The sequence below is a fragment of the Talpa occidentalis genome, unplaced genomic scaffold (assembly GCF_014898055.3).
Source record: "Talpa occidentalis isolate TD23 unplaced genomic scaffold, MPIMG_talOcc4v2.1 talOcc4.15, whole genome shotgun sequence".
Taxonomy (NCBI): Eukaryota; Metazoa; Chordata; class Mammalia; order Eulipotyphla; family Talpidae; genus Talpa; species Talpa occidentalis.
Window position 1 is genome coordinate 80,236,833 of NW_023601543.1, and position 15,884 is coordinate 80,252,716.

A 15,884-nucleotide genomic window follows, 5' to 3' on the forward strand; every position below is an offset into this window, starting at 1 on the left:
TCTGGTTAGCCTTGAGGGGGAAAATGGATTACTGGTATAAACTGAAATCAGTATGTGGAAATTTTTTTAATGCTAAATAACTTCACTTCTATGACCAAGTAGTTTAGGTTGTAACTAGGTTATTAGTATCTGACTGATTATTTAGAGCACTTTCTTTTTTCATAATATTTCTTTCAGAAATTGCTCTGAACTCAAAAATAAGGGTTATGATGGTCAGCTATAAGCCAGATGTGACTCTCATTTTCTCTTGGGTTTGTTCCTTTTTAGTTGCCTGCCTGTTCCTCCCAGATGCTTCCTATCGCCCCTCTTCCTGCCCGTTCCCCTTGCTGTTGGTGTCTGTTTCCGCATCAGTGTTCAGGGTAATCCTGCGCTGCCTCACTGAGAAATAGTTGATGATGGCAAAGTGCCTTGAAAAGACTGAGTAAATACTAAGTCTTTTGAAAGAAAATGTCATAGCCTCTTGTTCCATTTAAGGAAGATACAAATCCAAATTTTTGTTTGAATTCTTGGGGAGTGAGGATAATTTCACTTGAGTATTTTATTACCCCTTTCTTTGGGTTAACTTTAGTAACTTTAGTTGTAACTTTAGTAACTGGAAGGCTGGATACAAGGGATCCTCTGCTATTTTTTTAACTACAGATAGTCACCTCTAGACCTTTTTTTTTTTTTTTTGGCCAGGTTACCTTGTCTGCTACTTCCCCCCTCACCTTCTTCTGCCAACTCTATTCTCCTTCCAGTTGTGAGTGGAAATCTGAGGTCATCTTCTCTATAGCTCCCCTACCTGGGAGTCTCATTGTCTCCTCATAGTCATATTCCTGGGTCTTAGGATATACAAGATATGAACAAAGTATTCTCTGACAATGTTGATACATTAGAGATAAGAGGCTTTGGTGCAAATACTTGTTCCACATTGTGACATTGCCAGGAGATGCTTTGTAGTTTGGAGTGAGCAAATTAAGCATCCCTAAGAATTTTAGAAACATTTATTACTGTATAAAAGTTATTATATAATATCTAAGAATTTGAAGAGGTAGAATTTGAAGTGACTTTTTAGGAACCAAACACCTGAAAATTTTGAAAGTGGCAAATGGTGATTTGAAAGAAAAACTTTATCCTTCTTGGCTTGGGTCTTAATATTTATGATTCTTTTGTCTTAGGGAAATAGATAAAAGAAACCACACTGTTTATCTTAGATTAAAATGGGTAGATGTAATTTACTTAGGCTTTGGTTACTCTAAGCTTAGAAATGCCTTTATTCGTATGGTAATTCTGATTTGGAAAAAAAAAATGCCTTTATTGTAGTAGTAACAATTTTTAAAAAGATAGAGGTGGTGGTTGTTAGAGCAAGATAACAAGAAAATTTCAGAAACCATGTAATATTTGAAGTGTGTATATGTTCTTTGGTTTCCATGAGTAAGGCATTTCTGCTTATTTTGTCTTTATGTTGTCTATTTTAAGTAAACCTTGGCCATTTAAAAAATAATACTGGTGGTTTTTATGCTAAGCAATTGCTACTAAACTTTTCTCTTTCACTTTTGGGTAAGTGATTGAAAGATTTTCATTTTAAAAAAATGAGGATATCCTATTGATTGTGTCAAAAGTGAAAGAGTGTGTGAAAAGTGAAAAATTTGAGACCTGTAGCAGTTTATATGATGGTGCTGTTGAACTTAATCAATCTCATATTCATCTGACCTAGGCTAGATGAAGTCCTTATTTAACCAAGGTGTTAAAACAACAACAGCAACAACAACAAAACAACACTGTATGAGTAAAGACCTGGGAAACATTTGAAGATAGAGAGCATTTGACTACCTATTACTTGTGACCTGTGTTTATGGCTGTGGCTCTGCCCCTTCCTAAGTTTATAGGAGCAAATTGTTGTAAGAGCGGAAAGAGAGTGCCCACCTTTTGTGGTCAGGGGCCATTGTAAACTTCAGAAGGGACAGATATATTGCAATTCCAGAGCATACCTTAAGGATGCTTTATTTTCTCAGGGAAAGGTTGCTAGGACTCTTAGCTTCTTGTGTTTAGACTCCCTATTTGATTTTTCTTGACTTCTGTTTCTCATGAGGATTGATTGGTACTGAATTCCAGACATCAACAGTTCCATTTGCTTGGTATTTACCTCGATAGCCTTATTATAGTTTTTATTTTTATTTTTTTAATTTTTAAATTTTTAAAAAAATTTTATTTTTATATTCCCCATACAATTGCAACCCCCTTATTTTGACACCAATCCCTCCCCTCCCCGCCCCCCACCCCCATAGAGTGTCTCTGGTTCGTAGTTGTTTGTTGATTTTGATTTTCACTTTCTTATAGTTATTCATTTTCCTGGTCCCTTATTTAAGTTTTCTAGATTCCTGCTATGAGTGAGACCATCCAGTATTTTTCTTTTTCTTTTATTATAGTTTTTAAAGCACATATATTGACAAAGTTCTTATTTTTTGTATTTAACATTTGGTCCTTTGCCCACCTGTCCTCCTTTCTAGCTGCTTTAAGATTTTCCATATTTAGTTTTGAATTAAGCAGTGAATCAAATGTGTTTGTTTTCTCTTCCGTACTCTTGCCTCTCTGAATAGAGTTGTAAACCTGTACCCTTTGTTGTAAAACAGTTTTCTTTTGAAAGATTTAAAGTATTTGGAGTATCTTTCAGTACACTTTAAAGTTATTTGAAAAGTAATGATCACTATTAATTTTTTACTAATTTAGCAGAATATCTTAAATCTGTTCAAATGAAACATTGTCTTTGGTTGTTAAAATAATTATACTACTCAGTGACAAGAACATTTATATATTGCTAGGTTTTAGATTAGAAACTCTGATTTGAGATTTTTTCTTGTGAGATTTTGAGAGGTTGTAGGAATATTTAAATAGGTAATTTACTGACACCCGCCTCATGTTTGAAGTATTGTCAAGATGTTTAGTTTTCTGGTCACATGAGATTGTGGTTTATTGCACTCTTCTCTGTAGTCTGTTGTCCAGCAGGGATTGTTGTTGTCATCATTTCCATTATTTCTTGTAGGGCCTGTGTTAGAAACCATAAATCTAGACTGCTGTGATAATAGGAACAGGCTGTAACCTGACCCAATTCTTTTGTCAAAATGTCGCACCAAGAGCTGCCTGTAGTAAATTGACATGCCCTGCTATTAACTCCGGTCCTCCGAAAATGTCTGTGGGCAGCAGGTCTTTGGGCAATTAGCCTGTGGCTGTGCTTTAAAACCTTAGGAATTTACAACTATAAACTGGGATTTTGGCAACCCCTGATTTGTCTTTCATTTATCTGTTTTCTGACATAACATAGTTCTTAACTAAATGTATAACTTTCACATAAATTATTTTTAAGTTGCAAGTGATTAATTATTTTAACATGTTTGCTGTAACTTTTTAGATAACTTAACAATTCTTGAAAATTGTTTTCTGCTTGGGTTTGTTTCAACACAAAAAAGTTTATCTGATGGGGTAGGCTGTAATAAAGGATAGTTAAAATTTATAAACCTTAATTTCCTCTAGAAGCCTTGATTTGATTTTAAAAAGTTCATTCTTAATAGTGATTAATCACAATTTAGAGATGGAATTTTAGTTTTAAAGGTAATTGCATTAAAACTTAGGGTTATTTTCCATGATTACATTTATAGATAAATCAGAAAATGGGAAATCTGATTATAATTATATCAGTTATATTGATAATATTAGATAATTATGTACTTATGTAAATTGAGTAGGTATTTCTGAAAGTGATGAATCATGTTTAATAAGGTGATGTATCATGTCTAATTCAACAAGTTATCTATGGCTATACAGTGGAGATACATACTTTTTCTATTTACTGTTAGGATAATCACCATTACCAGAAACAAAATTTTTGTTAAAAGAGTCAGTTGCTCTTTGTCAAAGGAAACTACATAGCTGTAATATATTTGGAGTAAATCAATATGTTTTTGTATTTAGGTGTAAATGCAAAGTACTTCTTGAAACCAAAGTAATGAGTTACTATTCAAGTCAAAATGAAAAACTAAAAGGTGCTGTTTTATTCATTTAACTCGGAGCTTCCCTGTCATCCTTTTGCATATTGACTAGGCAATAAAAACCTTTTTTGTTTGTTTAAGCTTGATAACAGTGTTTTTGTAACAAGATAGATTAGAAAATGAAAAAAATTCTACTTGTGCTATATTCATTAATAATCTCTGTTGAATTATGTGTCTGTATAACTTCAAGCATCACTTGTTTCAACATTTTCTTTAAATCTATGAACAAATATATGTGAACCTTTCTTAGTCTTGAAACTTTTTTTTAAAGATTTATTTATTTATGCATACAACAACTGGGGTTCAGGCCAGAGGTGGGGGAGTGAGAGGATTCACCAGAGACAGAGCAGGGAACAAAACAGGCAGATTGACCAAAGGACACTGCTGAGGGGAGCAGCATACTTCTGAGGGGAGCAGCAGGCCAGACAGGAGAGGTCTGCTGCGCCATGTGGGTTAGCTCCTTGGCCAGGGATTGAACTCAGGCTGCAGTGGCTGCCCATAGCCTGATAGTGCTGACTTTAAACCTTGTGCTACGAGGGAGGCCCTCTTGCAGACTATTTCTGTGGAAGGGAGGTGTGTCTTTATTTCTATATATCATCTTTTTTTTTTTTTAAGATTTATTTATTTATACAAGCACTGGGTACAGTGAGAAGCGCGGAAGGGTGAGAGAATTCACCAGAGCCAGAGCGGGGAGCAGAGCAGGCAGAAGGACCAAAGTACACTGCTGAGGGGAGCAGCGGGCGGCAGGAGAGGTCTGCGCACCATGTGGGACCCTCCTCTGGTGGCCGGGGAGCAGCCGGGGATTGAACCGGCGCTGCAGAGGCTGCGGGCAGCTTCGCAACCCAGCGCTCAACCGCTGCGCCACCGGGGAGGCCCTGTCTTTATTTCTAAAAGAATGTGAGGCTTCAAATTTTTCTCATAAAGATACCTGTGGTGGGGGCCTCCCCGGTGGCACAGCGGTTGAGCGCTGGGCTGCAAAGCTGCCTGCAGCCTCTGCAGTGCCGGTTTGATCCCCGGCCACCGGCGAGGGTCCCACATGGCGCGCAGACCTCTCCTGCCGCCCACTGCTCCCCTCAGCAGTGTATTTCGGTCCTTCTGCCTATTCTGTTCCCATATAAATAAATAAATAAATCTTTAAAAAAAAATCTTCACTTAAAAAAAAGAAAGATACCTGTGCTGTGTGCATATCTGGTATGTAAGTCATATAGATATATTCCTAACTCTACAGCGTACCTTTATTCGAGGAATTCTGAGGATCAACTATGAGTTGATGCTATCCAGCATTACCAACAAGTCATGGTCTGTTGCTTTAACATCAAAAATCTCTATCATTTGCTCCTTTTAATTAAAAGCTTTGCTTTGTTTTACATGTGTTCTAATATTGGAACTGCTAATCTTTTTAAAAATAGTATTGTATAAGACAGTTATTTTTAAAATGATGAAAAGTTTTGCTTATCAAATTTTATAAAAATATTTCATATAGTCATAAGTTTAAAAGTTACCTCCCAAGGGCCTCCCTGGTGGCACAAGGGGTTAAGTCTCAACACTATGAAGCTATGGGAAGTCACTGCAGGACACCCACATGGTGCTGCAGACCTCTCCTTGTCTAACTTGCTGCTCTACTTATCACTGTATTTCCCTCAATCCACCTGTTCTGCTCCCCACTGTCTCTGGTGAATCCTCTCACCCCTCTGCACTTCTCGCCTATACCCCAGCTCTTGTATGTATCAATAAATAAGTTAAAAAAAAAAGTTACCCCTCCAAAATCCTAGTAAATGGATTTTCATCTGCCTTGGTGTTTATCATGTTTTAGATTCCCAAATAAGCAATAATTTTTGTCCTGTTTTGAATATTAATCTTGAGGATAGTGGAGTTTTTCTTTAAGGCATGAATGATTATCTAAAAGAATTGGCTTTGTGAATTTATATATGGGCAGAATTTTATTTGAAGATTATTGATGTATGGAATTTGGAGAATGTCCAATTGAAGGTGGTTCAAATGTGTATTGTATATGGACTTACATACAGGTTTTTAAACACTGAAAGAATATACACCAAATGTTTAGCAGCTTATATATTGTTTGATGTGGGATTTTAAGTGATTTTCCCCCTTTTGCTCTTCTGTATTCTACTTTTTTGGAGGGTGATGAGTGTGTTTTTTAGAAAGATTTATTTATTTATGCATTTAAGAACTGGGGTATAAGCCAGAGGTGCAGGGGGTAAGAGGATTCACCAGAGAAAGCGGGGAGCAGAACAGGCGGATCTACTGAAATACACTGCTGAGGAGAGCAGTGGGAGAGGCAGGAGAGGTCTGCTGCACTATGTGGGTTGCTCCTTGGCTGGCCAGGAATCGAACTCGTGCTGTAGTAGCTGGCGATAGCTTGATGGCGCTGTCTTTAACTCCTGTGCCACCAGGGAGGCCCGGGTGATGAGTGTGTTAAGAAGACAAAACCATTCTGACTTCTAAGAATTCCTAAAGGGCCATCCATTTTGGTTTACAAAGGGCCAAAGGCTATCTTTGGTATTGACCAATGATAATTGAAGAAATAATATATTCATGTAAAGTTAATCCTCAGAGTTATCCAACGCTGGGTGACATCGTTTCTTTTGATGTTAGCTAGAATATATACATTTTCTGATAATGCTGGTTAGTAATGGTGACTCCTTTCATTGGTAATTATATCTGGGCATTACAAATGTATTTATTAGTGCTTAATTTAAGAGTGATAGACTTAGCATTTCTGTTTCTTTAAAGTATACCTCTTTGGTCTATAATTTGGAAGAGAATAATTAAGTAATGCCCAGGAGCCAAAGTAGGAGCATAATTTCATTTCACAGCATAATTAATGTTAAGTGTTAATGTTGAACCTCATCTCAGGGAGTTTTAATTAGGACAGATAAAATGGGATAGGAAACCATCTTTGAGCTAGCACTTGTTAATGACACTATGCTAGGTGCTCTCCCTATACTATCTCATTTGAATTTTCAAGACTACACTATGAAATACAGGTGGGATCAGCCTTAATTTACACATAAGAAAACCAAGGCTCAGTGAGATGCGAGTAACTTATAATGGCTTTAAGCACTTGAAATAATATTTTTATTTAATTGATATGGCTACCGGGAACCATCACTGTATAAATGATTCCTTTAAGAGTATATAATTTTTAAAATTTATGTGATAGACCAGCATTTCAATCATAGAACTTACTAATAATATAACAACATTCAGAGATTATTAAAAAAAAACTATCAGGGTAAATCTTACCCCCCCCACCATAAAAATAGCTTTCTCTGGTAATTTAATACATACCATTGTAAACAATACAAATTATACATAAAAATATAAGGAATAAAATGCAAAAAAATCACCAGAATACTTTTGCATTACTTTATGCAAATTTATGTACAATTTTATACAAATAGGATTGTATTACACAGGATATATTTATTAAATAAGTTTAAGCATTCAATATGATCTTATATCTGGTGCCTAGATTGAGAATTTAAACATTTGCATATGGCAAACACAAAACCTGTCTAGTAATATTGCGGAGAAACAGGAGAGAACAAAAATCTCCAATGAAATGTCTGAACCTAAAGAGTATTTGAAAAAAAAATATGTTGCGTTAACTTTTGGTGAATAGTCACTCAAGTGTTCAGTTTGAATCTGCCTTGTACTTAGCATGGTTCTCAGTGTGGTAGGATATATAAGGAAATAAAAAATATAAAGAATATATGAAAGAAATAAAACAGGGCCAGGATCATGGTCTCCTAAAGGAAAATCATTTTATTTAACATTGAAATGAGAGGTGTAGCGAAACATGGAAGCTACATGGTTCAAGAGGGAAAACAGTAAAGGCTGTCTAAAGAAGTATTTAGTGAAAGAAGTGTAAAGTAAAAAAATGATTGTGATTTTATTTCGACTGAGAGAATCCTTAAATTATCACAGCAGGCACAGGTTCACTTTTGATGGTACCTTCAAGCAGTTTTTACATGTAATGCCATGATGACTGAAAAGGAAGACTTACTGAATCACCTACTCAGTTCCTAAACAGTTTCTGTTCCTTTTCTATATTGAAGTCTTATATTTGGCATCACTTTGGACTTACAAGAGAATATGTCTTCTCAGTGGTACTAAATGACTTTGATCATTGAAAAGTTTCCAAACTCTGAAAGAATTGATATTACCTAATATGGCTAATCTAAAACTAAAGGGATCTGAAATTGTTCCTGTCTTTACGGATAAGTATTTTATTCTTGGGCTAGTCATTCTACCTCTAAGTTAAATGATTTGGATTCCAAAGTATTAGTTTCGAAGTTGAGAATATTTGCTTTGTGTTTAACTCTAAGAAGTTCTGTTCCTGTAGAAATAGTTGCTTTATATTCCCACCAGCATTGTATCAGAGCTGCAGTCGTTCCATATTCTACCAACCTTTGGCTGGTATTGTCAGTCTTGTTAGCCATATATGAAGTGATGTTTCATTGTGGTTTTAATTGGTGCTTCTTTGGATGTTAATGATATTGAACATCTTTTCACATGCTTGTTGACTATCTTCTTTAGTGACATGATTGTTTAAATCTTTTTCTCCAATTATGTTTTTATTTATCTGTTTGTCTTTTTAAAATTGAGCTGCAAGAGCTCTTTATATATTCTGGATACAGATCTTTTCTCAGAGGGTAAGGGCAGTGCATTATTTATCTTTGTTGTACAGAGTGCCTAGCATATTGAAGATATGGAGGAACAGTTTAAAATAAAGAATGAATTAGTGGCTCAAAAGGCCTTCTAACAAGTAATGGTCTTGTTGGAAAATTTGACTTAAAATTTCTACAGGTTTCACCACACACATGGGTCTTCCATGAACTCCTGTCAACATGGACTTAAAAGTGGGCTTGCAGGATCGGCGTCAATTTGAATCCCAAATCTACCAACTTACTATCTGCTTTTTTTTTTTATTTGACCATAAAACTACCTTTAAAAAAACCATATAATTCAGTGTTTTTTTTTTTTGTAGTGTATTCACTAGGTTGTGCAACCATCACCACTGTTTAATTCCAGAACATTTTCATCACCTCAGAAAAGAAATCCCATACCCATTTGTTGTCATTTCTTAGCCCCTTGTTCCCCAGTCCTTGGCAACTAATCTACTGAAGTTAACTGTTTTTATTCAAGGAAAGAGACTAAAATAGTCTAGCTAGAGAACTGATTTCTAATAATACAATTGTTCAGAAATGTATTTTGCTAAAAGGAGGCATTAATTAATTTTTCTTCTCATAGGAAAGAAAGCCAGAAGAGTATACCATGGGGCAAACAGTGAAGGAAGGTAAGGCTTACTTGTCTGAAGATAATATTTTGTATTACTTATTTGGAATGAGTATCTCCTGGTATGCTAGAAATAAAACCATTAAACAATAGTTACAGGAGATGTTAGGTGCTTAGAATTGGAATTTCAGAACTGACTAGCCATTAAAGGTAATCTTATCTTCATTTACTAGTTTTATAAATGAGAAGACTGCTACTCAGGGAAGTTACGAGAATGGGTCATACAACAATCTGTGATAATCAAAATCCCTAATCCAAATCGTCTAACTCTAATTTCAGTGATTAGAAGATGCTTACTCCTTGCTTTCACTAGGGAGACGTCTGCTCACCTTCCCAGTGAATATGCTGCACTCATTCGCACTTTTTTTTAAAAATTTATATATTTTCATATTGATGTTCATTTTTGTACAAGTTTGATTTCTCCTCACAGGTGTAATTCCCATAAAATTACCACCACCAACACACCTGTGAACCTTCACCATAGTCTCTTGTGCTCTTCCCTCCCCTCTTTTGAGCCCTCTCTCTCCCCTCCCTTGCTGAATGTCTTAGATTTATAGTTTGCCTGCTAGTGTTCCCCCCCATCCCTTGTTTGGTTCCCCTGTATTACTGCTATAAGGGAAACCATCCAATATTTTTCTTTTTCCTGCTGACTTATTTTACTGAGCATAATCCCTTCCAGCTCCATCCATGTTGCTGCAAATGGCATGAGTTTATCTTTTTTTGATTGCTGAATAGAATTCCACATCTTCTTGATCCAGTCTTCTATTTTTGGGCATTTAGATTTTTTCCATAGCTTACCTATTGTAAATAGTGCTGCAGCAAACATAGGTGCACTCTCTGTTCTGTGTTGTATTTTCTTTCCCGTAATACATTCTTGACACCTTATGCTGTCCGACATCCTGTTGTTCCTTCAAACCCCAGTTTAAGTGCTGCCCTCTCAAGCCAAATCTGAGTCTAATTAAGCTCTTTTGGATCTAAATACCAATACCAAGTTAGAGAAAATGTAAAGAGCAGAAGAATCCACTCTACAAGGAGACAATCAGCAAAATCTATACTGCAACACTGAACTGGTATCATCAGCAAAAAAAAATTGCTAGGGAAAGGGGAAGGGGAAAAAAAAAAAGAAAAAAGGAGCGTAGAGATAAAAAGAGACTTAAGAAACATATTAACCGTTGCTGTACATGAACTTGTTTGGGTCCTGATTCAGACAGACACACTGAAAATAATTAAGACAATTGACAAAATATAAACAGTACTTATTTGACAATATTGAGGAATTATGGTTTTTCTGCCACCATAATAATAGTATTATGATTAATTTTTAAATAATGTGTCATTTTCAAAATACATACTATAATATATATGGATGAAATAATATCTTAGATTTGGTGAAATCATAAGGTCTAATACTGTTTGAGTTTCTCAACTTGACACCTAAAAGAAGGGCCTAGTTTGTCGAATTACATTGTATTCTAACTTTCCTATTAACTTTTCAACTCTTGAGGCATCCACTTTATTTCTATGGTACATTTATTTGAACAGTGTAAGGGTCAACTCAGCTGTTTTTGGTTTGTTGATTCATTCATCTAACAAATGCCTGAGGGTGTTTTGCATGCTAAGCCCTGTTCTAGGCATTGAGGGTACAACAGTGAACAAAATAGAGAAAATAAAATAAATCCCTGCTCTTTTGTAGCTTACATTTGAGTGGAGTAAGACATAATAAAAATAAGCAAATTATAAGGTACATAGTATATTGGAAAATGAAGTCCTATGCAGAGAGGATATTAATTATAAAATTAAAACTGATGCCTATAATTTCCATTTATGGCTTTTCTAAGCACTCTTTCAGACTGTTACTGTGATCTTCTATCCAATATTGCTATTTTCTCTCTCTTTTTAAGAGTCAATGGATGCCAAGAAGGAGAATCAAGAGAAAGCTCCTCAATCAAGCACATCTGTGCAAAATGGTAGGTTGTTTTTTTTTTTTTTAAAGTTTTGTTTATTTATACAAGAGCTGGGGTACAGGCCAGAGGCACGGTAGGGTGAGAGGATTCATCAGAGACAGCTGGGAGCAGAACAGGCAGACGGATGGAAGACACTGCTGAGGGGAGCAGCGGGCGAGACAGGAGAGGTCTGCCGCACCATGTGGGAATCTCCCTGGCTGGCCTGGAATTGAACCCCCGCTGCAGAGGCTGGGGACAGCTTCACAGCGCTGCGCTCAACCCGCTGCACCACCAGGGAGGCCCCAAAATGGTAGGCTTTAAAATACTTCTAGACAGCATATTTTCCTTCTTCACTCAGTGTTAAAATTGACTCTTCTTACTGCATTTGACGTAGTCTATGTAAAACTCCTATAAATATAAAATCTAAGCAGTAGGAAAGGTTACAAAATAGTAATTTAAAATTTTTACTCGGTTTAACAGAGATAAATTGGTATAAGATGAAATAAAATAATTTCATTTCAATGCTAATTTAGCCAAATTATAGGTATCTAGTTACTAATTACCATGTATTACCAACTTTAAGTAACATGATTATTCATAAAAAGCTTTCTTTCAACATTAGAGTACATGGTGTTCAAAAGACAATTTGTGGTTAATTGTTTGGGCACGGGGACCCTGACAGAGCTGTTCTAGAACCCTGGCCTCACTCCTTATTGGTCTTGTGATCTTGGGCAAATTACTTAACATTTTTATTCTCTTTTTTTCTACTTGGTGGCACAGGAATACTACTATCATGCTGGAACTATTGAAGTTAAATAAAGATAATTAGCATATAATGCCCTAGACATAGGAAAAGGTCAGTAAATGTTAACTCTGAGTTATTCGTGTTTTAAGTTCCTTATTGTGAACAGCATTTGCATGAGCAGTGAATCAGAGACTTGGGAGACAGAAACTGATCAAATCCACCTACTCTTAAGGAAAATGAGAAGAGACTTATGCATATAAAAGGCTGAATGAAAAAATATTCTAGCAAACTTATTTTGTTTGCCAGAGATTTCTATCTTCTATCAAATGTCTTGCCCCTTGTCTTTGTGTATCTGCCCTGCCAGTGTCACTCTTGGAGTAGTTCATCCATAATTCTGTGTACCTACAGGAAGATTGCCTGTAGAGATAGTCCCTGTGCAATCATTCTCCCACTCTACGTGGGTTCTCAGTGCTTCCTTAGCTCTCTTTCCCATTGACTTTATTTGTTCTTTGATTCATCTCTCTACACCCCAAACCCTCCAAGGACATGGAGGCCATTAGCGTAGAATGTTCTTCCTCAAACCTTCAAATTCCTCTCCCTCTTTTTTTTTTATATAACAGCTTTGTTAACAAATAATTCACATACCATACAATTCATGCATTTAAAGTACAGACAAGTCAGTGGTTCCTGACATGTTCATGGAGTTGTGCAACCATTACCACAATCAATTTTAGAACATTTTTATCACCCTAAAAAGAAACCCTATACCCAATTATCAGTCACTAACCATTTTCCTTCAATACTCATCTCCCCTTGCTCTGGACAACCATTTATTTTCTGTTTCTGTAGATTCACATATTCTGGAAATTTCATAAAAATAAGTTTAAAAATATATTCTTAAATGTTGAAAGTAGGAGCTTTTAAAGAACCTCAGACTTTTGATTAAAAAATGAGATTACTTAATCAAATTGATAAATACCTGCAGATATTTCTCAGGACTCCCACCTTAACATCTCGTCTTAGAAATCATTTGGAAGATAAGCTTCGAGAGAGCCAGAATTTTTGTCTATTTTATTGCTGCATTTGCAGTACCTGGGACAGAGCCTGACATAATTGGTGCTGTGGGAATCCAATAGAGAAAAAGACAAACATGATTCCTACCCTCTTGAGCTTGGGGTTAGATAGACGTTAAGTGCTCCATTATGGTTGTGATAAATGCTTTAAAGTAGTAAATGCTGATCATTAAGCTGAAAAACTTCCAGCTCTAGATACCTTGCCTGTCTTCTTTATAGAGCCTCTCAGCCCACCCTATCACTAGAGAAGACATGATTCTGATTTACTCTGAAGAAGACCAGGGGTGTTCATATAGATTATGTTCAGTTTGCCAAAGGTTTTGGGGCTAACGTATGGATAAGAATAGATGTCACATGGCAAACAGGAAGGGACTAGAGGCATGTGCAAATACCAGATCACAAGGGTATGTACATACACTTGTCTCATAAACAGACCTATCAGTTCCCAGACTTCTGAGAGAAAAAGTGCCCCCCCCCTTATTTGTCAGTGGCAATAAGATGCAATGGTAATCTGGGACCTCAGGCTTGGTTGAGACATTCAGACTCTTCTGGCACCTGGTCAGGAATTCCAGCTGTGGTATTGTTGTAGACATGTAAAATTTAAATTAGTAAAGTCCTGGAGCAATGTATGTTTCCCCCTGTTGTTATTGGGAGAATCTTAGCACATGGGTAGCCAGGATGAATAACTTTGCAGACTAAATGTTTTGCCTTATGAATAAAGAAAAAATTCATGATGCCAATGGTTTAATGCTGCATATGGTCATTAGCTAGCAGTGTGACAGAGAAGTGATCATATTAAATATCACTAGTATAAAGAATTTGCCAGCTCATAGTGTAGTCCATTCAGTAACAAATGGTGATAGAATATTAAAAATTTGTTAGAGAGATGGGTTAAGTATTTTCCAGTGTTATTGAAACAATTTACAAATGTAACTGGTTTTTGGAAGAGTCTTAGTTTTTTGAAATATAATTGTGAAATGGTTTTAATTTCTTAGTTATTATTTTCAGTTTACATTCTTTTTTCTGGGGTGTCAGCTCCTTAATAATATCCCAACCATATTTTCCCCCTCATTTGTGTTTTGTTTTGTTCATCTTTTTGAAAATGTTTTCCAAGGTCATATGGTGGTAGAATTTCAGTTAGGACCTCGAGTATCCTGGTTACCAGTGAAATATCCTGGCCAGTTGAATTTTGGAGCAAGGGATCTGTTTTCACTTTTGACAAAGGTATTCCGTATTCATAAATTTAGACACAACTATGGTATTTAGTTTTATTATAATACATACCATTTATTAAGTGGTTCATATGTGATTAATGTTTCATTTAATTTTGAAAATACCTTGTACCATATCTTTTACTTTCTTCATTTTATAGATGAAGGAACTGAGACAGTGACATGACTTGCTTAGGGTCACATAGCTAATAAGAGGCATAGCTAGACTGGAAGAAGGCAGGTTTGACTCCAAAGCCCATCATATTCTTGACATTTTTCTGCATGCTTTTCAGTTCTGTGGTAGTATTTGCTTCACATCATCTGGAAGTGAAATTAAACCCAATATTTTTATCCTTAGATGTGTTAAAGAAATGAGTATACAGTGTTATGGATGACAATCTTAATGCCATGTACAAATTGTGTATATACACACATAAATGCATAAGCTCCCATAACAGTTGTATGCTAGAAATGACATACCATCTTGGGAGATCCATTTGTGCACATCTTTTCCCAACTTGGTGGTTAGTGACTTCAACCTTGGCACTTTGCAGTCAATCACTCCTCTAGCATTATAATATATCATGAAGACTAAATGAGAGAAAGGGGTAGCATGAGTTTGTAGAAAATGTAGATTATCATTGACTAAACCCAAAGTGAAAGTGCTTTGTTCTGCCACCATATGCTTGACACCATAATGGAGATCTAATAGTCAGTTAAGAAACAACACTAGGTCTCAGATTTTTTTTTAATTTTTTTAGATTTTTCTTTTATTTATTTATACAAGCACTGGGTACAGTAAGAAGTGCGGGAGGGTGAGAGAATTCACCAGAGCCAGAGCGGAGAGCAGAACAGGCAGACTGACTAAGTACATTGCTGCTGGGAGCAGTGGGCGGTAGGAGAGGTCTGTGTGCCATGTGGGACCCTCGCCTGGCAGCTGGGGATCGAACCAGCGCTGCAGAGGCTGCAGGCAGCTTTGCAACCCAGTGCTCAACCGCTGTGCCACCAGGGAGGCCCTAGATTTTTTTTTTTTAAAGATGTATTTATTTGTGCATACAAGAGCTGAGATGTAGGCCAGAGGTGCAGGAGAATGGGAGGACTCACCAGAGACAGAGTGGGGAACAGAACAGGTGGATACACTGAAATACACTGCTGAGGGGAGCAGCAGGCAAGACAGATGAAATCTGCTGTGCCATGTGGGTTAGATCCCTGGCCAGGGATCGAACTCGTGCTGCAGTGGCTGCGGATTGCTTCATAGTGCTGAAACTTAACCTCTTATGCCACCAGGGAGGTCCCCAGATTTTTTTCTTTCCATAAAGTATTGCAAAGGTAAAATTTTGTTAAACTAGCACTTTTTAGCTCCCCATGAAAAGCAAAGAGGCACTTTCATATAGTGGGATGAAATGATGAAAACATACCTTGAATAAATTTATATTAGTGATAGATGAATAGAATTTGCTATTATTACTCTAGAAAAATTCCTTCAGTTTATAGAGTCCACATTTTCAGAATCACAGTGCTGTAGTCCTAATCACATGGAAAGGATCTAACAAGAGATTGTAATT

General features: G+C 36.4%; 1 protein-coding gene across 3 annotated transcripts in view; it reads left to right on the plus strand.

Moving 5' to 3' along the window:
* The window catches only part of SCML2 (Scm polycomb group protein like 2), an 82,210-nt gene that overhangs the window by 2,957 nt on the left and 63,369 nt on the right, over positions 1-15,884 (plus strand). For 2 of the 3 annotated variants that reach the window (XM_037512643.2, XM_037512644.2), the window contains exons 2-3: positions 9,303-9,348; positions 11,249-11,314. In XM_037512643.2, coding sequence (XP_037368540.1) covers positions 9,303-9,348; positions 11,249-11,314 — 112 coding nt within the window. Of the gene's footprint in view, positions 1-9,302; positions 9,349-11,248; positions 11,315-14,222; positions 14,333-15,884 lie in introns of all 3 variants that reach the window. The other variant, XM_037512645.2, reaches the window with a different exon arrangement.